Source organism: Salvelinus fontinalis, chromosome 28, assembly GCF_029448725.1.
Source record: "Salvelinus fontinalis isolate EN_2023a chromosome 28, ASM2944872v1, whole genome shotgun sequence".
NCBI lineage: Eukaryota > Metazoa > Chordata > Actinopteri > Salmoniformes > Salmonidae > Salvelinus > Salvelinus fontinalis.
In genome coordinates, this window is record NC_074692.1 from 20988236 (window position 1) to 21014332 (window position 26097).

The window sequence follows — 26097 nt, forward strand, 5'->3', positions numbered from 1 at the left end:
TAAAATCACATGTTTTATTGGTAATGCCCATTTGGTTTGGTTTACAATCGCCAAACGTATGGATTGCAATCGGCTTGTGACTGGTGAAAACATCCAAACGCAAGCACGTGGAGCCCATTGTAATTTAGCATGTACCTCTGGCATAAAAAAACTGAGGTGCATCCGGAAGTCATGAATTCTCTGACACTTAAATATTTTTTATAAATGCGTATGGCATGATGTGTAATTGCGTATCAATACTGCTAGTGCTATCCGAAATCCTTGTGACGTCCCCACATAAAAACCTAAGCAATTTTAACTTAAATTGTGTAACCTCAGAGTTTGAACGTCCCAAGAAACCAGCATTGTAAGGACCGTATAAATACTGCTGAACCATCCATATTACAACAATTACTGAAATAATTTCCATGAGAGTCCATATGAGGGCGACAAACGTACATGTCAGCAAAATGTTGCGCTAACTATCTACGTCAAAATATTATTTCTTCAGGGTACGACTACACAGTGACAAGTGTGATAAGGGTTATAAAGTTCGGAGACTTTTCACCAGGGAAGCTAGAAAGGCTGTATATTCACCAAACAACCAGTGAAACGTTCGACACGACAGTTTTCTTTTGAGCTTCGATATTCTTTGGTCTGCATTTGTCTTCGTTTTTCGACCGAAACTAAGTTAACGATGAGCTTCCTATTGTAAGTAAAGCTAGTTATATGTCACGTTTTTACTCGTAGTTAGCTAACGTTATCTAACTGGCTAGCTAGTTATGGTTTTGCATAACTTTAGATGCAGACAGATATACTCATTAGTCATGATGTAACCACAGATTGTCATAGCTGTCGCTGTAACTTTTGTCTTACGTTTAATATAGTTAGCTAAATGTGACTAACGTTATCCAGCTAGCTAGATGAGCTAACGTTAGTTAGCTAAATAACACGATCATGTCACGTTATAGCTAGCTTAAGTTAGGTGTCACTCATCATGGGAACTGCTCATTGACGCATTTTTAGCATGTCGACAACTAACGTTAGTGAACAAGTTAACTAGCAAACAATTATAAATAGCATGGGTTCCTTCCTGTTTTGTTGCTGTCTGCTGATTAGAGGACAGTGTTTAACAGGAAGACTCTCAGACTAGTATGACTTCATATCTGAGCAGTGAACACATCAACTCATCACTAATAGCTCAAACGTGGAACATCAGTTTGACTCGAGCTCCCTCTCCTCCATTGATCCAGTGGCAGTCGCTCGTCTAAGACCTTCAAGCCGAAGAAGAACATCCCAGAGGGCTCCCACCAATACGAGTTGTTGAAGCATGCAGAGGCAACGCTGGGGAGTGGGAACCTGAGGCAGGCTGTCATGCTGCCAGAGGGGGAAGATCTCAATGAGTGGATTGCTGTTAACAGTGAGTAAAGGGAGATTGAATTGACACCTGTTCTTAATGACAGCCTTTAGGTTTCACAGGTGACTGACTGCACAGTCTAGTAGCCTAGTGGTTAAGAGCGTTGTTTCAGTAACCGAAAGGTCGCTGGTTTGAATCTGTTGGTGCCCTTGAGCAAGGCACTTAACCCTAATCGCTCCTATAAGTCGCTCTGGATAAGTGCGTCTGCTAAATGACTCAAATGATGCACAATTTCTTCCAGAAAACTGGTTAAATGAAAAAATATTTTGGTATCCACATATGTATGTCTTTGGTTTGCAGTTGAACAAAAACCCCAAAATCTGAATAATTTACTAAATCTTACCTTATTCCACAAAGAAATCCTAAAATGTCCCGGACAATATTGGCAGAAGTAGTCAAATAATTCGATTTCAAGCAGGTGATTCACCTTTACTTTGGAATTGAACTCACCTCTGGTGAATTGCAGGTGCCTGCAATATAAAAATCCCTCATTCAATGAGTTTGAATAGAGAAAAGGACTCATTCTCCTCTTGTTGATGTGTGTACCTCAATGAACATGGAGAAATTAAAGAAACCAGATCATTATCTGAGGTCAGTCATACGCAAGATTGTAGCCAAGCATGGACAATCTCGAGGCTACAAGTCCGTCTTCACAGACCTTGATGTTTTTTATTTCCACTGTACGCAATGTCATCAAGATGTTTAAGGCCCATGCCACAGTAGCCAACCTCTATGGATTTGGCCGCAAGTGAACTTGATGGATGATTGTAGCGAAGGATTGTTAGAATGGTGGAGAAAGTACCTCGATCAACTGCCACACAGATTCAAGCTGACTATCAGAAACAAGGTATCACAGTTTCATCTCGCACCATCCGTTGCCAACTCAATGAAAGGGGATTATATGGTAGGAGATCCATCTGTCCACAGGACATTCTCCCAGAAGGATTTTGGCATTTCCAGGTGTGTTGGCAAATTGCCGTCAGGCTTTCTTATGTCTCTTTCTCAGCAGTGGGGAGAAAGAGACATAAGAAAGCCCGACTGCAATTTGCCAAAACACACCTGGAAATGCCAAAATCCTTCTGGGAGTATGTCCTGTGGACAGATTAGAGTATTTTGTTAAAGAACACCATATGTATGTTTTACAGAAAACAAAATGAAGCCTTTGTAGAAAAAAACACCTTCTCTACAGTCAAACATGGAGGTTCAGGGATGTTTTCGAGTTGCTTTGCTGCCTCTGGCACTGGGTGCCTTGAATGTGTGCATGGCATCGTGAAATCAGGAGAATACCAAGGAATTTTGGAGCGCAATGTTTGACCCAGTGTCGGAAAGCTGGGTCTCCTTAGGTCATGGGTCTTCCAGCAGGAGAATATTTTTAGGGAAAATAGTGACTTACTTGAAAAAAGTACAAGGGTGCCAATATTTGACCACAAGTGTGGGTGGGTGTGTGCCCACGCATTCGGAAAAGTATGCAGTTCACTTTTTCCACATTTTGTTATGTTGAAATTGTTTTTTCTCTCCCCTTCATAAATCTACATACACAATACCACATAATGATAAAGTGAGAACGGGTTTAGAAATGTTTGAAAATGTATAATTTTTTTTATAAAAAAGTATTCAGACGCTTTAATGTAAGACTAGAAATTGAGCTCAGGCGCATCCTGTTTCCACTGGTCATCCTTGAGATGTTTCCGTAACTGTCCACCTGTGGTAAATTTCAATTGATTGGACATGATTTGGAAAGGCACACTTCTGTCTACATAAGGTCCCACAGTTGACAGTGCATGTCAGAGCAAAAACCAAGCCATGAGGTCGAAGGAATTGTCAGTTGAGCTCAGAGACAGGATTGTGTCGAGGGATAGATCTGGGGAAGGGTATCAAAACAGTTCTTCAGCATTGAAGGTCACCAAGAACACAGTGACCTCCATCATTCTTAAAAGGAAGAAGTTTGGAACCACCAAGACTCTTCCTAGAGCTGGCCGCCCGGCCAAACTCCACAATCGGGGGAGAAGGGCCTTGGTCAGGGAGGTGACCAAGAACCCAACGGTCACTCTTGACAGAGCTCCAGAGTTCCTCTGTGGAGATGGGAGAACCTTTGAGAAGGACAACCATCTCTGCAGCACTCCACCAATCAGGCCTTTATGACGGAACGCCAGACGGAACACCACTCCTCAGTAAACGGCACATGACAGCCCGCTTGGAGTTTGCCAAAATGCTTAGGGTCAACGCAGGAGTGGCTTTGGGACAAGTCTCTGAATATCCTTGAGTGGCCCAGCCAGAGCCTGGACTTGAACCCGATCGAACAGCCCTGAAGAGACCTGAAAATAGCTGTGCAGCAATGCTCCCCATCCAACCTTACAGAGCTTGAGAGGATCTGCAGAGAAGAATGGGAGAAACATGTCAAACTTGTAGCGTCATACCAAGGAAGACTCGAGGCTGTAATCGCTGCCAAAGGTGCTTCAACAGAGTAAAAGGTCGGAATACTAATGTAAATGTGATATTTCAGTTTGTTTTGAATACATTTGCAAACATTTCTAAACCTGTTTTTACTTTGTCATTATGGGGTATTGAGGGGGGGGGGGGGCTATTTAATCAATAGTAGAATAAGGGTCTGTTCTCCGTTTCAGCTGTGGACTTCTTCAATCAGATCAACATGCTCTACGGCACCATTACGGAGTTCTGCACTGAGACCAGCTGCTCTGTGATGTCTGCAGGGCCCAGGTAAGATGGGCAGGGAGATAGACTATTCAAATGGAAATGGGAATTCCACACACACCTTTTTGCTGTGGATGAATTTGACCAACCTTTGACTTAAGAACCTTCATCAGACACATTCCATGCATGTTCCCTATTTTTAAATTGTAGTATTCTCTGAAATGACCTGAAGAGTGATAATGCTGTTCCACTTAAACAAAATTAAACTACTTTGCAGATATGAAACAGACAATCATATCAGTCAAAATATAAAATTCCCAGTTCATGCTACAAAACCAACTTTATAAGAGGTTTTTAAAATTAAGTTATATGACTCAAAATGACAGAGTAAGGCATTGTTGGCAGAATATATGGATGCAGTTCAATGCATGGATTCATTTAATAAACCAATGCATGTTTGTAGTCCAACAAATATTGCTACCAGGTTGTAAATCACAGCTGACCTGGTACATTGTTTGCTTCCTCCAGCCATTCGGGATGCCCTGTTTCAGTTTCAATGACTCTATTTTGGACAAAAGCGGACGAATGTAACTAAGGCTGGGAATGCCAACACGATCAAACTACCAAGGGAAATGATCACAAGTCAGACATAACGTGGCTAATAGGCTAGCTTATCTATTTAGGTAGCTATGTATTTAGCCTAACGTTAGATACTTTTGTACATATCGTGTAGCTAACTGTGGCCACCCTTTCAAATTAGTGGTTTCGGCTATGTCACCCACACCCTTTGCTGACAGGTGTATAAAATTGAGGACACAGCCATGCAATCTCCTTAGACAAACATTGGCAGTCGATTGGCTTTACTGAAGCGCTCAGTGACTTTCAGCGTGGCAAGCCTAAGATCAGCATGCGTCGGCTGGAGTGGTGTAAAGCTTGCCACCATTGGTCTCTGGAGCAGGGGAAAAGTGTTCTGTGTAGTGATGAGTCACGCTTCACCATCTGCCAGTCCGACGGACAAATCTGGGTTTGGTGGATGCCAGGATAACGCTACCTTCCACAATGCATAGTGCCAACTGTAAAGTTTGGTGGAGGAGGAATAATAGTCTGGGGCTGTTTTTCATGGTTCGTGCTAGGCCCTTTAGTTACAGTGAAGGGGAATCTTAACGCTACAGTATACAATGACATTTTACATGATTCTGTGCTTCCAACTTTGTGGCAACAGTTTGGGGAAGGCCTTTACTATTTCAGCAATGCACCAGTGCACAAAGGGGGATCCATACAGAAATGGTTTGTCGATCGGTGTGGAAGAATTTGTCTGGCCTGCACAGAGCCCTGACCTCAACCCCATCGAACACCTTTGGGATGAATTGGAACGCCGACTGCAAGCCAAGCCTAATCGCCCAACATCAAATCAAATTTTATTTGTCACATACACATGGTTAGCAGATGTTAATGCGAGTGTAGCGAAATGCTTGTGCTTCTAGTTCCGACATTGCAGTAATAACCAACAAGTAATCTAACCTAACAATTCCACAACTACTACCTTATACACACAAGTGTAAAGGGATAAAGAATATGTACATAAAGATATATGAAGGAGTGATGGTACAGAACGGCATAGGCAAGATGCAGTAGATGGTATAGTGTACAGTCTATACATATGAGATGAGTAATGTAGGGTATGTAAACATTATATTAAGTGGCATTGTTTAAAGTGGCTAGTAATACATTTTTACATAATTTCCATCTATTCCCATTATTAAAGTGGCTGGAGTTGAGTCAGTATGTTGGCAGCGGCCGCTAAATGTTAGTGGTGGCTGTTTAACAGTCTGATGGCCTTGAGATAGAAGCTGTTTTTCAGTCTCTCGGTCCCTGCTTTGAGGCACTTGCACTGACCTCGCCTTCTGGATGATAGCGGGGTGAACAGGCAGTGGCTCGGGTGGTGGTTGTCCTTGATGATCTTTATGGCCTTCCTGTGACATCGGGTGGTGTAGGTGTCCTGGAGGGCAGGTAGTTTGCCCCCGGTGATGCGTTGTGCAGACCTCACTACCCTCTGGAGAGCCTTACGGTTGTGGGCGGAGCAGTTGCCGTACCAGGCGGTGATACACCCCGACAGGATGCTCTCGATTGTGCATCTGTAGAAGTTTGTGAGTGCTTTTGGTGACAAGCCGAATTTCTTCAGCCTCCTGAGGTTGAAGAGGCGCTGCTGCGCCTTCACAACGCTGTCTGTGTGGGTGGACCAATTCAGTTTGTCCGTGATGTGTACACCGAGGAACTTAACTTTCCACCTTCTCCACTACTGTCCCGTCAATGTGGATAGGGGGGTGCTCCCTCTGCTGTTTCCTGAAGTCCACAATCATCTCCTTTGTTTTGTTGACGTTGAGTGTGAGGTTATTTTCCTGACACCACACTCCGAGGGCCATCACCTCCTCCCTGTAGGCAGTCTCGTCGTTATTGGTAATCCAGCCTACCACTGTAGTGTCGTCCGCTAACTTGATGATTGAGTTGGAGGCGTGCATGGCCACGCAGTCGTGGGTGAACAGGGAGTACAGGAGAGGGCTCAGAACGCACCCTTGTGGGGCCCCAGTGTTGAGGGTCAGCGGGGTGGAGATGTTGTTACCTACCCTCACCACCTGGGGGCGGCCCGTCAGGAAGTCCAGGACCGAGTTGCACAGGGCGTGGTCGAGACACAGGGTCTCGAGCTTGATGACGAGTTTGGAGGGTACTATGGTGTTAAATGCTGAGCTGTAGTTGATGAACAGCATTCTCACATAGGTATTCCTCTTGTCCAGATGGGTTAGGGCAGTGTGCAGTGTGGTTGCGATTGCGTCGTCTGTGGACCGATTGGGTCGGTAAGCAAATTGGAGTGGGTCTAGGGTGTCCGGTAGGGTGGAGGTGATATGGTCCTTGACTAGTCTCTCAAAGCACTTCATGATGACGGAAGTGAGTGCTACGGGGCGGTAGTCGTTTAGCTCAGTTACCTTAGCTTTCTTGGGAACAGGAATAATGGTGGCCCTCTTGAAGCATGTGTGAACAGCAGACTAGGATAAGGATTGATTGAATATGTCCTTAAACACACCAGCCAGCTGGTCTGCGCATGCTCTGAGGACGCGGCTGGGAATGCCGTCTGGGCCTGCAGCCTTGCGAGGGTTAACACGTTTAAATGTTTTACTCACCTCGCCTGCAGTGAAGGAGAGGCCGCAGGTTTTGGTAGCGGGCCGTGTCAGTGGCACTGTATTGTCCTCAAAGCGAGCAAAAAAGTTATTTAGCCTGTCTGGGAGCAAGACATCCTGGTCCGCGACAGGGCTGGTTTTCTTTTTGTAATCCGTGATTGACTGTAGACCCTGCCACATACCTCTTGTGTCTAAGCTGTTGAATTGCGACTCTATTTTGTCTCTATACTAGGACTTAGCTTGTTTGATTGCCTTGCGGAGAGAATAGCTACACTGTTTGTATTCGGTCATGTTTCCGGTCACCTTGCCCTGGTTAAAAGCTGTGGTTCGCGCTTTCAGTTTCACGCGAATGCTGCCATCAATCCACGGTTTCTGGTTTGGGATTGTTTTAATCGTTTAATCGTTGCTGTGGGTACGACATCGTCAATCAGTGCCTGACCTCACTAATGCTCATTGCTGAATGGAAGCAAGTCACCCCAGCAATGTTCTAACATCTAGTGGAAAGCTGTCCCATTATAGTGTAGGCTATTATAGCTGCAAAGGGGGGACCAACTCCATATTAATGACCATGATTTTGGAATATGATGTTCGACAAGCAGGTGTCCACATACTTTTGTTAATGTAGTGTAGCTGCTGGTTAGGATGATGACATTGGGGGAGTGGCCAACTTTGTCCCTCATATTGTTTTTCTGTGGCTAGGCAAGACATGGTGTCATTTGGTTAGCTAGCAAGAAATGTGAATCACTTTGCTTGCTAGCTAGGCTGAACTTGAACGACTGTCATCCACAGTTTAGCATAGCTCTTAGTTGTCAATCAAATGTATTTAGCATCGTCAAATGGGCGGAGAGGCAAGTTCCCATTCAGTCGTCAAAACGTGGCTTGGGACAAGCATGCATTGGCGGGCGAGCAGGCTACTATTCCCCATCGTTTATCAGTGCAATTTTGACCGCCAACTACAAGCTGAAAAAGTGAGGGTTTATCTACTGTTTCCTCGTTTAGATCATATCGGTCTTGCTAACATTAGTTGATATTGTTGATGTATAGGCAACTGAGGGAGAGGGAGCCTACCTTTTCATGGTTGTTTGATCAATAGGACTGTAAAGTTTCCAAATGTAAGATATATTTGCAGAAATCCATTCAGGTGTAGTTTGGCTTTTTGTCCATTTAAAAAAAAAAACTAAAAACTAAAGTCGCACTGTTGCTACTGCCTGTAAACAAACAATCCAGTTAAAAGTGAATGATGGCAGGCCCGTGTGATTAATGGCTTATTTGCCTATAGCCCTATTGTATCTCTGATTGGCTATAGCGCATCGGTCTGTGTATACTCCTGTCCTGGACAAGACATGTTTTATTTGCTGCAGTGTTTATTAATTGTCCAAATGCATAGCCGCTTTCCCACTATATTGCTATAGAATTTTCACAAATGCCTTACTCAACGTCATTCCCAAACATTCTATGAATGTGTGAAAATGACCATATTTAAGTGCTTGCTTGTCAGAATGTAAAAGCTGTAATATTCTTCCTGGGGGTGTATATTATCATAATACGATTTCATGTTGCTAAAACGCTGTCAGTTCCACTTAAACTTGAATATGTCAGTTATTTACATGCCACTGCTATGGTCAGCCCAGGCCTGACTTCCCCCACACACACAAATGTTACATTTTGATACCTAGTTTTAAACTTTTGTTCCTTGCGTTAGTTTCACTTCATGTTTTTAGTGTTAATGCAGTACATAACAAATAATTTCTGGAGTTTTCTGTGCCCATATTCACAAATCGTCTCACAGGAGTGCTGACCTGATTATATAATCTTATTCATTATGATTTAAAGGGGAAGATGAAGCCTAGTTCATCAGTCCTTCTCTGAGACACTTGATTGATTCTTGTCAGCTAAAAAATGACAAACGCAACACTTTCAAATATTTTACTGCGTTACACTTCATATAAGGAAATCAGTCAATTGAAATAAATTCTTTAGGCCCTAGTCTATGGATTTCACATCACTGGGAATACAGATGTGCATCTTGGTCACAAATAAAAAAAATTTAAGAAAAAAGGGTAGCGGTGTGGATCAGAAAACCAGTCAGTATCTGGTGTGACTGCCATTTTCCTTATACAACCACCATTTGCCTTATGCAGCTTCTCCTTCGCATAGAGTTGATCAGGCCATTGGTTGGCGCCTGTGGAATGATGTCCCACTCCTCTTCAAAGTTACTGGATATTCCCTGTGCGAAGTTACTGGATATTCCCTGAACCTGGAACACGCTGTCGTACACGTCGATCCAGAGCATCCCAAACATGCTCAATGGGTGACATGTCTGAGTATGCAGGCTGTGGAAGAACTGGGTTATTTTCAGTTTTCAGGAGTTGTGTACAGATAGATTTTTGCAACATGTGGCCATGCTTTGTCATGCTGAAACATGAGTTAGCGGTGGATCTAAGGATCTCGTCATGGAATCTCTGTGCATTCAATTCTCTGTTAACAGCTCTGGTGGGCATTCCTGCAGTCATCATTCCAATTGCATGCTCTCTCAACTTGAGACATCTGTGGCATTGTGATGTCTGACAACCAAATTTGTGTGGCCTTTAATTGTCCCCAGCACAAGATGCACCTGTGTAATGATCATGCTGTTTAATCAGCTTCTTGATATGCCACAATTGTCAGGTGGATGGATTATCTTGGAAAACGAGAAATGCTCACTAACAGTGATGTAAAAAAAAAAAAAAAAAAAAAATGTACACAACATTTGAGATAAATAAGCTTTTTGTGCGTATGAACGTTTTTCTAGGTTATTTTATTTCAGCTCGTGAAACACTTTACATGTTGCATTTTATATTTTTTTCTGTGTAGTTTTGGCACTTCCTCAGAGTTCCTCCTTGTTCTATTTTCGGTCTCAAGGTCACTGTAGTGTTAGACCGCTAGTCAATCAAATTTAGTCAATCAAATGCATTTATAAAGCCCTTCTTACATCAGCTAATGTCAAAGTGCTGTACAGAAGCCCAGCCTAAAACCCCAAACAGCAAGCAATGCAGGTATAGAAGCACGGTGGTTAGGAAAAACTCCAGAGAAAGGCCAAAACCTAGGAAGAAACCTCGAGAGGAACCAGGCTATGAGGGTTGCCCAGTCCTCTTCTGGCTGTGCCGGATGGAGATTATAACAGTACATGGCCAAGATTTTAAAATGTTCATAGGTCAAATGACCAGGGTCAAATAATAATAATCACAGTGGTTGTAGAGGGTCAGCACCTCAGGAGTAAATGTCAGTTGGCTTCTCATAGCCGATCATTCAGAGTATCTCTACCGCTCCTGCTGTCTCTAGAGAGTTGACTGGGACAGGTAGCACATCTGGTGAACAGGTCAGGGTTCCATAGCCGCAGGCAGAACAGTTGAAACTGGAGCAGCAGCACGGCCAGGTGGATTTTGGACAGCAAGAAGTTCAGGCCAGGTAGTCCTAAGGCATGGTCCTAGGCCTCAGGTCCTCCTCCGAGAGAAAAAGAGACAATTAGAGAGAGCATACTTAAAGACAGGAGGGGTCGGGAGACACTGTGGCCCCGTCCGACGATACCCCCGGACAGGGCCAACCAGGCAGGATATAACCCCAACCACTTTGCCAAAGCACAGCCCCCACACCACTAGAGGGATATCTTCAACTTACCATCCTGAGACAAGGCCGAGTATAGCCCACTAAGATCTCCGCCACGGCACAACCCAAGGGGGGGTGACAACCCAGACAGGAAGATCACGTCAGTGACTCAACCCACTCAAGTGACGCACCCCTCCTAGGGACGGCATGGAAGAGCACCAGTAAGCCAGTGACTCAGCCCCTGTAATAGGGTTAGAGGCAGAGAATCCCAGTGGAGAGAGGGGAACCGGCCAGGCAGAGACAGCAAGGGCGGTTTGTTGCTCCAGTGCCTTTCCGTTCACCTTCACACTCCTGGGCCAGACTACACTCAATCATATGACCTACTGAAGAGATGAGTCTTCAGTAAAGACTTAAAGGTTGAGACCGAGTCTGCGTCGCTCACATGGGTAGGCAGACCATTCCATAAAAATGGAACTCGTCCGTGTTGGGTTCAGTGACATTTTTAATTCTGTCAATTTGGGGGGGTAATACATTTGATTCATAGGTAGATTTAAATTTTGTTGAATTTCAGAATTGCCTCCAGCTGTTTGCTTAGAAATTCTAGGGACAGTAAGGAGGCCTGCGTCTTGTGACTGTAGTGTGCATGTAGGTATGTACGGTAGGACCAAATCGGAAAGCTGGGTAGGAGCAAGCCCATTTAATGCTTTGTAGGTTAGCAGTAAAACCTTGAAATCAGCCCTTGCCTTAACAGGAAGCCAGTGTAGAGGCTAGCACTGGAGTAATATGATCACATTTGTTGGTTCTAGTCAAGATTCTAGCAGCCGTGTTTAGCACTAACTGGAGTTTTAGTGCTTTATCCGGGTAGCCGGAAAGTAGACCATTGCAGTAGTCTAATCTAGAAGTGACAAAATAATGGATACATTTTTCTGCATCAATTTTGGACAGAAAGTTTCAGATTTTTGCAATGTTACGTAGATGGAAAAAAGCTGTCCTTGAAGCAGTCTTGATATGTTCGTCAAAAGAGAGATCAGGGTCCAGAGTAACGCCGAGGTCCTTCAGTTTTATTTGAGACGACTGTACAACCATCAAGATTAATTGTCAGATTCAACAGAAGATCTCTTTGTTTCTTGGGACCTAGAACAAGCATCTCTGTTTTGTCCGAGTTTAAAAGTAGAACGTTTTCAGCCATCCTCTTCCTTATGTCTGAAACACAGGCTTCCAGCGAGGGAAATTTTGGGGCTTCACCGTGTTTCATTGAAATGTACAGCTGTGTGTCATCCGCATAGCAGTGAAAGTTAACATTATGTTTTCGAATGACATCCCCAAGAGGTAAAATATATAGTGAAAACAATAGTGGTCCTAAAACGGAGCCTTGAGGAAAACCAACATGTACAGTTCATTTGTCAGAGGACAAACCATCTACAGAGACAAACTGATATCTTTCCGACAGATAAGATCTAAACCAGTCCAGAACTTGTCCGTGTAGACCAATTTGAGTTTCCAATCTCTCAAAAAATTTGGTGATCAACGGTATCAAAAGCAGCACTAAGGTCTAGGAGCACGAAGACAGATGCAGAGCCTCGGTCTGACGCCATTAAAAGGTAATTTACCACCTTCACAAGTGCAGTCTCAGTGCTATGAAGGGGTCTAAAACCAGACTGAAGCATTTCGTATATATTTGTCTTCAGGAAGGCAGTGAGTTGCTGCGCTTTAAAATTTTTTGGGAGAGGAATGGGAGATTCGATATAGGCCAATAGTTTTTTATATTTTCTGGGTCAAGGTTTGGCTTTTGCAAGAGAGGCTTTGCTACCTCCACGTTTGGTACACATCCGGTGGATAGAGTGCCGTTTTATTATGTTCAACATAGGCGGGCCAAGCACAGGAAGCAGCTCTTTCAGTAGTTTTGTTGGAATAGGGTCCAGTATGCAGCTTGACGGTTTAGAGGCCGTGATTATTGTCATTATTGTGTCAAGAGAGATAGTACTTAAACACTTGAGTGTGTCCTTGATCCTAGGTCCTGGCAGAGTTGTGCAGACTCAGGACAACTGAGCTTTTGGAGGAATATGCAGATTTAAAGAGGAGTCTGTAATTTGCTTTCTAATGATCATGATCTTTTCCTCAAGGAAGTTCATGAATTTATCACTGCTGAAGTGAAAGCCATCCTCTCTTGGGGAATGCTGCTTTTTAGTTAGCTTTGCGACAGTATCAAAAATAAATGTTGGCTTCTTATTTTCCTCAATTAAGTTGGGAAATAGGATGGTCGAGCAGCAGTGAGGGCTCTTCGATACTGCACGGTACTGTCTTTCCAAGCTAGTCGGAAGACTTCCAGTTTGGTGTAGTGCCATTTCCGTTCCAATTTTTTGGAATCTTGCTTTAGAGCTCAGGTATTTTCTGTATACCAGGGAGCTAGTTTATGACAAATGTTTTTAGGGGTGCGACTGCATCTAGGGTATTATGCAAGGTTAAATTGAGTTCCTCAGGTGGTTAACTGATTTTTGACGTCCTTGGGTAGGTGGAGGGAGTCTGGAAGGGCATCTAGGAATCTTTGGGTTGTCCGAGAATTTATAGCACGACTTTTGATGATCCTTGGTTGGGGTCTGAGCAGATTATTTGTTGCGATTGCAACGTAATAAAATTGTGGTCCGATAGTCCAGGATTATCAGGAAAAACATTAAGATCCACAACATTTGTTCCATGGGACAAAACTAGGTCCAGAGTGTGGCAGTGAGTAGGTCCGGAGACATGTTTGACAAAACCCACTGAGTCGATGGCTCCGAAAGCCTTTTGTAGTGGGTCTGTGGACTTTTCCATGTGAATATTAGTCACCAAAAAAATTGAATATTATCTGCCATGACTACAAGGTCCGATATGAACTCAGTGAGAAACGCTGTATATGGCCCAGGAGGCCCTTAAACAGGAGCTTTAAAAAGTGATTGAGTAGGCTGCATAGATTTCATGACTAGAAGCTCAAAAGACGAAAACGTAATTGTATTTTTTGTAAATTGAAATTTGCTATCGTAAATGTTAGCAACACCTCCGCTAGTCTCTTATGCTCTTTTCCAGCTCCTGAATCTTACTCTAGTATACTCTGTACTAATCATCTATGGTAAATCTCCTCTTCTAAGAACAGAAAGTAAATCTGTGCACTGGTTAAATGCTCTGTCTAATAGGACAACCTTTTTATACTCCAAACTGAGTCTTGTTAGGAAGATGCCCTCTTCTAGCCATGTGTGACTGTCCAACAAACAGTGATGATGAATTGTGCCAAAAACATTCAGAGAAAGCCAGAATTTCACATTATTAAAACTAAACTAAAATTCTCATTCCATCTCGCTATTGGTCCATCTCTACCTCTCTCAAGGTATGAATACCACTGGGCGGATGGCACCAACATCAAAAAACCCATCAAGTGCTCTGCTCCCAAGTATATAGACTACCTGATGACCTGGGTGCAGGATCAGCTGGATGATGAGACACTCTTTCCCTCCAAGATAGGTTAGTTAAATTCACTTCGTATAAATTAGAAACCTTCATAAATTTAGCCTAGACCTTTGGCTTTTAGATAATAGAACTCCCGCTCTGTCTCCCTTAGGAGTGCCCTTTCCCAAGAACTTTATGTCTGTGGCCAAGACTATTCTGAAGCGCCTGTTCAGAGTCTATGCCCACATCTACCATCAGCATTTTGACTCTGTGATGCAACTGCAGGAGGAGGCTCACCTCAACACCTCCTTCAAACACTTCATCTTCTTTGTACAGGTGCCAATGCTAATACATTCCAAATATCAAATGTTCTCTTTATTGCTGTTTAGAAATGATTGTCATGATTCTATCAGAGGAGTCTTGTCATAAATCATGCTTCCATGAATGTAGTAAATTCTATTCTATTCCAATTGATGTATTGTGCAATTATAATTCATGGTTAACAGCATACTTGTTACTATCCTGTGTAAATATAGTATAGCAGGTAAAATTATGTTTTATTACATATGGCTTGTGTGGTATTTTACTGTGTGTCTGTGTAGGAGTTCAACCTCATTGATCGTCGTGAGCTGGCCCCTCTGCAGGACCTCATTGAGAAACTGGGCTCCAAGGACAGATAAACACCTTCGTCTCTCGCTCTCTTACCCCCCCCTCCCCTTCTCTCTCTGGCTTTCTGTAACTTCTTCACTTTGTCTTTTTCTTTCTCCCATAATTCATTACCTGTATGTTTTCTCTTATAGTTTTTTGCTCTCTCCATCTAGTTGTCTGTTGACATTATTTCAGAGCTTGTTTTGTTAAAGCTCACTCTAGTCTTTAAGGTAATGTACCAGGGTGTAGTATATTAAATGTCTTTTTTTTTGTAGTTTTGGTTAACAAATTCTATAATTGGGACCTACTGACCTGTACTGTGGACCAATATAATTTAGGAGTTTAAATGGAAACCAGCATTTCTTTCCTATAGGATTTACAAGCACATAAAACAAAAAAACAAAAAACGTTTTAACTATCATGGTTTCAGGTGAGTTTTTAGTCAATGTACTTAAATACTGTTTTTTGGATCTTGTATCTGCAACAGTTTTTGTATTTTAGATTTTTTTTCACTTAAGATGAACAAAGTTGCAAAAGTCAGGGGATATTGATCAATAAATATTTGCAGCGTCACTTTTGATATACTTGTGAAATAGATAATCTTCCATAGTTCATAAACAATCAGTGCTCGACTTGACTGCTTAGGTGTTATACGGTATTTTAAGAGAACGCAATCAAAATATCAGAGGATGACATTTTGAAAACAAATGAAATGTAGTATAATGTGAATATTTTGATCTTACTCATTCTCATTTCACTCATAGCACAATGTGCCTCAGTTATGTTTTTACTATGTCAAATTCCTTGGTTGTCTTTGTCCTTATGCTGGTACTTAATTGTAATATCAAGTAAATTCTTGTTTTATTGTTTATTAAACATACCTTTACTCAAGCATGCAATAATAGCAATAGTGCTTGCACCAATACATGACAAGGTTGAGTGTGTGATAGGTCATTTTTGTTTTTTTTGTCTTATCTGAGTGTGTGACATGTTAACTCACCGTAGTTATTATGTGTTCAATCCAGGCACAGTGCTAAAGCAGCAGGGCTGTTGGTTGTGCCACCTTGACGCAAATTAAATTGATCCCATTCCATCCAAATTCCTTGCCACAAATGGAATGTTATTTAAAAAAAAAAAAAAAAAGTTATTAGTATTTACCCTCTTCCTGATTTGGACTGAGTATAAAGGTCTAGGTGCTACTCCATTTGATACCCTAGACATGCTCCGAAACCTTCGTGACTACTAAGTTTTGTTTTTTTAAACCTGCTGCTTTGGGCTGGATGTGTTAATGTGTGGTTCATACATGCATAATCTATGAGCAGAATTACTGTCTTACCTCAATTAGCCACGATATCCCAAGTTTAAAAGCGACTGTTTTATGGAATCAGTGCTGTGCCATTTTCCCCCAAGTGGGTCAGTCCCCTAGCAATTTGAGTTCAACCAATGAGCTCCAGCCCCTTCCCATATGAGTGACAGCTAGCAAGAGGCACGTCATGCTCACACAGCAAAGTGAGAGAGGTCAATGACGTGTTGCACATACTTGATGTAGTATGTCATTTTCGGGGACCACTTGGCTCGTTAGTGCTACTTTCAGAACTACTGGCAAAAAAATATAGAAAAGTACAGGATAATCTTTAATTTAATGCAATGTAAATAAGCTGTGTAAAAAAAAAAAAAACTTCTCATTTGGCCCCTTGGTTGGAAAATACATCCATGTAAAAATATGGTCTACTAGTCAACACATGGTTTTAAGCAACTGTAAGATTAGTGTTTTTTACAAATCTCCAGCATGTTTGTAATATTCATAAGTTTTCCTAATATGTGCCTATGTTTGATCTGTCACCTGATATACCGCCAGTATGTGTGCTTATAGATTTGATTACGTTCAACATTGATTTTGAATGTGCTGTTACATTCCCCATAGGCAATGATATGTTGGGAATAAGACAATACACACCATATGTTTCTTGAACAAGTCCAGTGTACTTTTTTGGGGTAGAGTGGGGGGCTATTTTTTTCCTTCCAGATATCCAATGAAAACAGTTTGGCATGCCATAGATTTGGAGTTAGATTTTATCATATTTTTGATATTGCTGTTAAACAATTAATTTACCTTTGGTTAAGGAATTTTAAAAAGTGTGACCTTTTTCTATATATATATATATATATATATATATATATATATATATATATATATATATATATATATATATATATATATATATATATATATATACATACACACACACACACACACACGGTAATTTGTGGGCAATGTGATTGTTACAACTGTGAGTCCAATACTCTGCTGTAAATAGGATAATTTACAGAGCATTTATCTGAACAAAACTGTGCCTTAAAAATATTGTCTGAAATTACATTATTCATAGCTTAATTAACATTAAAATGAATTTGTGGAGATTGTTTGTATTGAAATTATTTAAAATGGGTATGAGAGTTTTTTTAAAGACTAAATTACACCTTTTCTTGATAACCCATTTTGACCATTCACTGCTTCCACTCTCCCTCTGCCTGGCATAAGATCACATCTACTACTACTTTTAACAACCACTCCCATCAATATGTCCTAGGCTATTGGTTATCAAAATCAACATTCGGCAATTAAATGTTATTATCAGAAGACAACATTCACAAATACTATTCATTTTGACGAAGTGTTTGTTGACCGTTTTGGGTGGTCTCATTGGTCAACAGTATTTCGATTAGCGAATCAGATACTAGATACTTGTGCGTCACTCGGTAGCTACTTTCAGGAAACGCTTGCTAACATGGTTTGCATTAACGTTCTTGGAAATCAGCAAGCTAGCTAGGGTGAAACTAAAATAAAGTAAGCATAAGGGCTTTCTTGTCGCTCAGGAAGTTTATTCTCACATTAGCTATTGAAAACAGCGATTTAAAGGCTCATCTTTAGCTAGCTACTAGCCAACTAACGCCTAGCTACCAGCGAAGTAAACAAACAAGGGACCAAGTCACAGCAGCTGGAGGTATGTAACTTTCTCATTCATAGATACGGGTATATGTGGCTAAATCGAAGCTATCGGCATTGAACAGAAACGATAGCTAACTACGTTGCATATTTGCTTTGTCATTGTCATCCAAATGACAATACAAAATGGGAACGTTTTCGAGCTAGCCTGTGTGCTAATTATCGAACGTTAACGTTCACGATACGATTCTTTATTTTGGGAAGATACTAAGAACTTTCTAGAAATAATTTGGGTAGTTATCGCTATCTAACAAACTAGTTATAACAGGAGATCTTTGATGCCACAGATTTCTTAAGTGGATTGGTTGCCACCCCAGTTTCAAATGTCACTTGGCAATTGTATCCTCTTTTTTTCTCCCCTTTTTATGTCCCTGCAAGCCATGGCTAATGAAAGCACACAGTTCTGTGCCAATTGGTAAGTACGCTTTTATATACAAAAGTATGTGGACACCCTTAGTCGATTCGGCTGTTTGTGTATAAAATCGAGGACACAGCCATGTCATCTCCAAAGACAAATATTGGCAGTAGAATGGGCCGTACTGAAGAGCTCAATGACTTTCAATGTGCACCGTCGTAGGATGCCAGCTTTCCAACAAGTCAGTTCGTCAAATTTCTGCCCTACAAGAGCTGCACCTGTCAACTGTAAATGCTGTTATTGTGAAGTGGAAACGTCTAGGAGCAACAACAGCTCAGCTGCAAAGTGGTAGGCCACACAAGCTCACAGAACGGGACTGTTGAAGCACATAGTGCATACATTTATTTTCCCTCGGTTGCAACACTCTACCAGATTCCAAGCTTCCTCTGGAAGCAATGTCAGCATATCGAACACCTTTGGGATGAATTGGACCGCCGACTGCAAGCCAGGCCTAATCGCCCAATATCAGTGCCCAACCTCACTAATGCTGTTGTAGCTGAATGGAAGCAAGACCCTGTAGCGATGTTCCAACGTCTAGTAGAAAGCCTTCCCAGAAGAGTGGAGGCTGTTATACCAGCAAAGGGGGACCAACACCATATTAATGCCCATGATTTTGGAATGAGATGTTTGACGAGCAGGTGTCCACATACTTTTGGTCATGTAGTGTATGAAGATTCAGGCAAGTTGAGAAGTTGTTAATAGATACATTCTGTCTGACTCCTCTTTCTTGCTCATTTTCTTCTCTCTCACTCTCTAGTCAGCATGACATTCCAGAGGCTAATTTCACTACTCATGAGATTCACTGTCGCCGGAATATTGCTCTGTGTGTTGTGTGCCAAGAGCCAGTGCCCCGTTCAGATCTGCAGCAGCACAAGGAACAAGAGCACATGCAGGTATGGTGCTAACGATGGAGCGGGCAGGAGCCAGGAAGTGGGTGAACTAGAAACTTGAGTGAACATCATCCCAAAGATTCTGTACAATTGTTATACAGGAGGCTTCACAAACATTTTATTTTAATTTCAGGTGAAATGTAAGTGTGGTTTAAAGATTGAGAAAAGCCTCATGGAATCCCACCAGGTATGTACAACTTGTATTAGGATGGAGACCTTGTGATGGTCACATTATGTATTTCATTGCATTTTCATCTGACTTCTCTTTTCCAGAGATCTGAGTGCAATCAGCGGATGGTGCCGTGTCAGTACTGTGAACTGGAGCTGGTTTTCAGTCAGTCCAAGGAGCATGAGGATTATTGTGGGACGCGCACAGAACCCTGTCCATTCTGCAAGTGCAATGTAATGTTGAGGGAGCAAGCTGTCCACCCAGCCTTGTGTGGTAGCCTCACACCACCTCAAGAGAGAAACAACAGCCGGGCAACTCACAGCCCAGCAGAGACCCAGTCTCCAGGAACATGGTTTGAATCTCACTCCATCCGTAACCTGCTGAGGGCCCAGAAGGGAGAAGGCCACAAGAACAACAACGCCAGTGCGTCTGACCGCAGGGCCCTGCCACGGCCACTGGAGGCCAGAGTGCACAACAGCACCCGGGGGCAAGTGGGCCTGGGAGAAAGGGGGAACATTGCCCCTAGGAATACAGACTTCAGCCACTGTAAGTCTGCCAATGGCTCATACAAAGTGTTCAAGTTTTCACATTATCCCAAAAAACATTTACTTCAACTTAGTCTGGTATTTTTATTTTATTTATTTCACCTTTATTTAACCAGGTAGGCAAGTTGAGAACAAGTTCTCATTTACAATTGAGACCTGGCCAAGATAAAGCAAAGCAGTTCGACACATACAACAACACAGTTACACATGGAGTAAACAAACATACAGTCAATAATACAGTAGAAAAACAAGTCTATATACAATGTGAACAAATGAGGTGAGATAAGGGAGGTAAACGCCAAAAAAGGCCATGGTGGCGAAGTAAATACAATATAGCAAGTAAAACACTGGAATGGTAGATTTGCAGTGGAAGAATGTGCAAAGTAGAGATAGAAATAATGGGGTCCAAAGGAGCAAAATAAATAAATACAGTAGGGGGAGAGGTAGTTGTTTGTGGTAAATTATAGATGAGCTATGTACAGGTGCAGTAATCTGTGAGCTGCTCTGACAGCTGGTGCTTAAAGCTAGTGAGGGAGATAAGTGTTTCCAGTTTCAGAGGTTTTTGTAGTTCATTCCAGTCATAGGCAGCAGAGAACTGGAAGGAGAGGCGGCCAAAGAAATAATTGGTTTTGGGGGTGACCAGAGAGATATACCTGCTGGAGCGCGTGCTGCAGGTAGGTGCTGCTATGGTGACCAGCGAGCTGAGATATTGGGGGACTTTACCTAGCAGGGTCTTGTAGATGACCTGGAGCCAGTGGGTTTGGCGACGAGTATGAAGCGAAGGCCAGCCAACGAGAGCGTACAGGTCTCAGTGGTGGGTAGAATATGGGGCTTTGGTGACAAAACGGATGGCACTGTGATAGACTGCATCCAATTTATTGAGTAGAGTATTGGAGGCTATTTTGTAAAGGACATCGCTGAAGTCGAGGATCGGTAGGATGGTCAGTTTGATAAAACGCCCTGGCCTATATTAAAGTAGAAAACTGTTTAATTGAATAACTTTTTTGTGTGACTGTAAAAACATCTCATGTGTTGACCCCAGTACTGGAACAGGAAGCTGCAGTGCTGGGCAACAACAATAACAACATGGCATCATTGGCATGGCCTGCAGACCAATCACTGGGAGAAGACTCTGCCAGCCTGGACTACCTTCTGGCCCTTAGCCTGCAGAGTGATGGAGACACAGGGGATGTAGGGGGAGGAGCGGGGGCATTGTGGACAGATGTATGGGACCACAAATTTGGAAGGATGTCCAGCAGCGGCTCTCCTATCACTCCCCCTAATAACAACTACCAACATATCACCACTGGCACCAATACAGCACCAGAACATGACCAGACAGGTCAGATGCTATACTAAAATACCAGTTATTGTCCTTGTTTGTTTTCATGTGAGATTGATATTGTTACAGTATGCTGCCCTCCTCTCCCTTTTACATTTTGACTATCTTCAACCCTGTCATGATCAAAAACAAGTTCGGAATAAAATCATATTTCTAACTTTACCCATTATTTCTCTGCTCTTTTTCTCCCATGTAGACACCATGTTGCCCTGTGAGTTCTGTGAGGAGCTGTTTCCTGAAGAGGACCTCATTTTACACCAGGTTAGAAGGATCTTTTGCTGCTTAGCCTACAAGTCACGCTAACGCCATGGAGGCTGAGCCTGAGCCGACCAGGGAATCAATTTCCTTTACATGCTGCAGCAGTTGGTTATAAACTCATGCCCCTTCCTTACTGTGAGTGCACATTGTTTCGTTGCTCTTGTTTGCTCCCTCTGGACTAGTTCCCTAGAATCCCCTCCTGAGTACAGTTAATTATTATTTTTGTTTTTGACAATTTGTTTTGCATTGTTTTTCTACAGAACTCAATCAAGTCAATATACATTCCCTCTCCACACACACAAATCCACATACATTCATTCTCACAGAGGGATCCACAAACTAAGGACGAAGGCAAACAATCTATCCAAAACAAACTGACATACAGAAATAACACAACACAAAAACAATTTATTATTGGTCACTGTCCAGTTTGTGTCTTGCACTTGGTATCCCCTTTAAGAACATAATTATGTAACGTAAATAGTTATTGAGGAATGCCAAAATGTGTAACTGTTAGAACTGTTAGTAATTTTCCATCTCAGGGCTCATTGATAGTGTGTATCATGTGGTAATCACCTGAGGGTAGCTAGCCACGGCCTATCTGGTTAGCAGAAATACATTACCCCCCCTCACACCTGTCTTTGTTGGCTTTCAGACTGGCTGTAGTCCTGCCTCAGCCTTTGCATCTTTCAGCAAGCGACCTCCGTCTCCATGCTATGATGACAGGATTGCTAGGGGTGCTGGTGGTCTTCTGCACATCCCACCTGACACCCCTAGCTTCCCCAACTTCCCCCGTTCAGTCTCCCCGCTCTCCTGTAGTCCACCTGCCAGTCCACTACAGAGAGACGTGGTCATTCCATGTGAGTTCTGTGGAGTAGCCCTGGAGGAGGCCGTTGTCTTTCACCACCAGGTACATTATTTACACTGCAAGAGATGGTGCTGTATAATGTAGATCATGTTCAAATAGTGTATGCCATTAAGGTCAAATAGTCCTGTCACATTACCAATGAGAGAGAAAACAGTTGTTTTGACAGGGGTAGAAAAAATCCAACAACACTTTGCTCCCATTCCTGTGTATTAACATTGTAATTACTCCAGTATTTTCATTGCGGTAACATGCTGTTCCATAGTAATTACCTAGTAATTGAGTATAGCCTGACACTTTGTTTACAGGATAAATGTGACTTCCGACCTCGCACGGCTCCCTTAGTGGATAAGGTCAACAAAGTGTCCTTTCAAAAACCATCTCTTCCTCTCAAAGAGAGCCGTGGATGGAGCTCCTCTGAGGTGCAGAGGAGACTCAAGCACCAATGTAAGACACTGAACCCCATGTTCACCAATGCACAATCATTTTGAACAACACTGATTGCTTTAAAACAAAGTCGATGTTGCTTGGGTTCCATCTATCCACCGATGTAAAAATTTTACATCAAATTTTGTGTGTTCATGCTTGCGTCTAAAGCGGTCCCCTTGAATGGGCTGGAAAGAGAGAAGCCCCAGGTGCAAAGCCCAAATGAATGGCAGAGAGTCCACAGTGGGCTACCCATTCCAGGGAAGATCTCAAACTGTGATCCTCAGGTGAAGAACAGGCCCCAGCATGGGAGTGAGGCAGAGGGGCGCCACTTGGTATTCAGTGAAGGCCACAAATCCAACTCTGCAGCAGCTGTGGGGTAAGAACAATGACACTTGCTGTAATAATATAATTTTAACGTTTGTTTAATTTGATTTGGCACAACTTCATTTGAAATTGTTTGGGTACATCATATTTGGATTACGTCTTGTGTTACAGAACTAGGGTTGAAAGTGTTTTATTTTGTATAATATAGTGATAAGGCTTCCAAATGTAATGAAATATGTTGTATCCATCTGCCAGACCTCCCCTAAGAGAAAATAATGAGGGACCAAGGATTAAAGGACCAAGGAATGCAGGGCCATCAAAGGTAAACAATCCTTATTTCTTTAGAGCCTCTATGGTGGCCGTAATTATTTGTTTATAGTTGAATGTTTTTCTGTATCAACATTCATTTCTAGGTGCCTAAGAAGCAAAACAAAGAACAGGAAGATGAGTGAGGGCAAGGCTGTCGATGGAAAGAGCTGCAGACAATCACCAAATGCTTTTTGTGTGTGCTGTAGTCTGTCACTCTAACAGTGGTGGCGTTACTGGCTGGCTACATTGCCGATGCCTGCCAGATCTCACTACACTTGGGAAGGTGTTTAACATATCAGCAAACCACATTGTTTAACAATCTGATGCCAGATTGTGCAACAGAAGATGTGGCGCAAACCAGTGGTTGATGCAATGCAATGTAGTCCTCCTGGAACACGACCAGAGTCTCTTTATTGCCTGTGTGTATGTTTCAGTTGCTCTTCCCTTTTAAAGTCTAAAGAATCAAACTTAAATATTTGAATGATTCCAATAGTTTGTCATATACCTTTCAGCTTTTTGTAATCTTTTAAGTTTTAAACTTTTAATATCAATTGTATAGAATTTAGGAAACCCACCTTAATATACTCTTGAAAAACCTATGTAAAAATGTATACAGGTATGTAAGAAATCTTAAAGCTCCACAAAGAAATTGTACTCTTCACTGAATAATACAAAATCAATGACACATACAGTATCAAAGCATTATTTGTATTTAGGGCTGCACCTATTGAACTGTTTGTTTTTTGTATGCTTTGTGATATTATCTTCATACTTTTAATAAATCCTTAGTATCAGTGTTTTGGTGCTTGTGGATGACTGTTAATGTAAAAGAGTGTCCTCAATACTAAGTGTTAATCACATCGCTATTTTCCTATAATCATAATTGGCTATAATGCTTTGAACCCTCCACATGTAAAAACTGCACATATCACATATGTTGCTGGTTACTGTAGTATGACCGGAGGGAGCTTTGCTGAGATTCAAGTGAGTACTTTGTCAATGGTTCTCTATTTTCCCCTTCTTTAGAGATACTGATGTCGGACTTTCTGAAGGCACTTTAGCCCCCATAGGGATGGCCATCGGCGATTGCCTTCAGGTAGTTCTCATATTGTTCACTGGTGGGCGCACTCTACTCAGCTATTTGTGCCGCTGCCTTTGAAACATCCACAATTCAGCATATTCATTTGTCTGCATGAGGTTGACATCCTATAGCTGGGTTTCCCAACCTCGGTCCTGCCCCCCCCCCCCGCACGTTTCGGCATAACAGGACTTTCCAAGTTACATATACACTGCTCAAAAAAATAAAGGGAACACTTAAACAACACAATGTATCTCCAAGTCAATCACACTTCTGTGAAATCAAACTGTCCACTTAGGAAGCAACACTGACAATAAATTTCACATGCTGTTGTGCAAATGGAATAGACAAAAGGTGGAAATTATTGCCAATTAGCAAGACACCCCCAATAAAGGAGGGATTCTGCAGGTGGTGACCACAGACCACTTCTCAGTTCCTATGCTTCCTGGCTGATGTTTTGGTCACTTTTGAATGCTGGCGGTGCTCTCACTCTAGTGGTAGCATGAGACGGAGTCTACAACCCACACAAGTGGCTCAGGTAGTGCAGTTCATCCAGCATGGCACATCAATGCGAGGTGTGGCAAGAAGGTTTGCTGTGTCTGTCAGCGTAGTGTCCAGAGCATGGAGGCGCTACCAGGAGACAGGCCAGTACATCAGGAGACGTGGAGGAGGCCGTAGGAGGGCAACAACCCAGCAGCAGGACCGCTACCTCCGCCTTTGTGCAAGGAGGAGCACTGCCAGAGCCCTGCAAAATGACCTCCAGCAGGCCACAAATGTGCATGTGTCTGCTCAAACGGTCAGAAACAGACTCCATGAGGGTGGTATGAGGGCCCGACGTCCACAGGTGGGGGTTGTGCTTACAGCCCAACACCGTGGAGGAAGTTTGGCATTTGCCAGAGAACACCAAGAGTGGCAAATTTGCCACTGGCGCCCTGTGCTCTTCACAGATGAAAGCAGGTTCACACTGAGCACGTGACAGTCTGGAGACGCCGTGGAGAACGTTCTGCTGCCTACAACATCCTCCAGCATGACCGGTTTGGCGGTGGGTCAGTCATGATGTGGGGTGGCTTTTCTTTGTGAGGCCGCACAGCCCTACATGGGCTCGCCAGAGGTAGCCTGACTGCCATTAGGTACCGAGATGAGATCCTCAGACCCCTTGTGAGACCATATGCTGGTGCGGTTGGCCCTGGGTTCCTCCTAATGCAAGACAATGCTAGACCGCATGTGGCTGGAGTGTGTCAGCAGTTCCTGCAAGAGGAAGGCATTGATGCTATGGACTAGCCCGCCCGTTCCCCAGACCTGAATCCAATTGAGCACATCTGGGACATGTCTCGCTCCATCCACCAACGCCACGTTGCAATACAGACTGTTCAGGAGTTGGCGGATGCTTTAGTCCAGGTCTGGGAGGAGATCCCTCAGGAGACCATCCGCCACCTCATCAGGAGCATGCCCAGGTGTTGTAGGGAGGTCATACAGGCACGTGGAGGCCACACACTACTGAGCCTCATTTTGACTTGTTTTAAGGACATTACATCAAAGTTGGATCAGCCTGTAGTGTGGTTTTCCACTTTAATTTTGAGTGTGACTCCAAA

At 42.8% G+C, this 26097-nt stretch overlaps 2 protein-coding genes across 2 annotated transcripts; both read left to right on the forward strand.

The window, feature by feature from the left end:
• Positions 1 to 419: 419 nt before the first annotated feature.
• Positions 420 to 17293, forward strand: mob1a (MOB kinase activator 1A). Its single transcript, XM_055886996.1, has 6 exons — positions 420 to 690; positions 1233 to 1399; positions 4021 to 4114; positions 14168 to 14301; positions 14399 to 14562; positions 14829 to 17293. The coding sequence occupies exons 1-6, from the start codon at positions 677 to 679 to the stop codon at positions 14904 to 14906; spliced, it is 651 nt and encodes a 216-aa protein (XP_055742971.1). The 5' UTR covers positions 420 to 676; the 3' UTR covers positions 14907 to 17293.
• Positions 17294 to 17599: 306 nt separating this feature from the next.
• Positions 17600 to 24226, forward strand: LOC129826358 (TRAF-type zinc finger domain-containing protein 1-like). Its single transcript, XM_055886993.1, has 12 exons — positions 17600 to 17879; positions 18260 to 18296; positions 19054 to 19189; positions 19320 to 19373; positions 19460 to 19901; positions 20943 to 21242; positions 21439 to 21503; positions 22156 to 22410; positions 22674 to 22812; positions 22963 to 23170; positions 23374 to 23440; positions 23532 to 24226. The coding sequence occupies exons 2-12, from the start codon at positions 18262 to 18264 to the stop codon at positions 23568 to 23570; spliced, it is 1740 nt and encodes a 579-aa protein (XP_055742968.1). The 5' UTR covers positions 17600 to 17879; positions 18260 to 18261; the 3' UTR covers positions 23571 to 24226.
• The last annotated feature ends 1871 nt before the right edge of the window (positions 24227 to 26097 follow it).

Coding starts and splice junctions, on each gene's coding strand:
- mob1a (XM_055886996.1), top strand. Junction 1,400..4,020: donor TGAGTGGATTGCTGTTAACA/GTGAGTAAAGGG, acceptor TCTCCGTTTCAG/CTGTGGACTTCTTCAATCAG. Junction 4,115..14,167: donor GTGATGTCTGCAGGGCCCAG/GTAAGATGGGCA, acceptor ACCTCTCTCAAG/GTATGAATACCACTGGGCGG.
- LOC129826358 (XM_055886993.1), top strand. CDS start 18,262: ATGGCTAATGAAAGCACACAGTTCTGTGCCAATTG. Junction 21,504..22,155: donor AGGACCTCATTTTACACCAG/GTTAGAAGGATC, acceptor GTTGGCTTTCAG/ACTGGCTGTAGTCCTGCCTC. Junction 22,813..22,962: donor GAGGAGACTCAAGCACCAAT/GTAAGACACTGA, acceptor TTGCGTCTAAAG/CGGTCCCCTTGAATGGGCTG.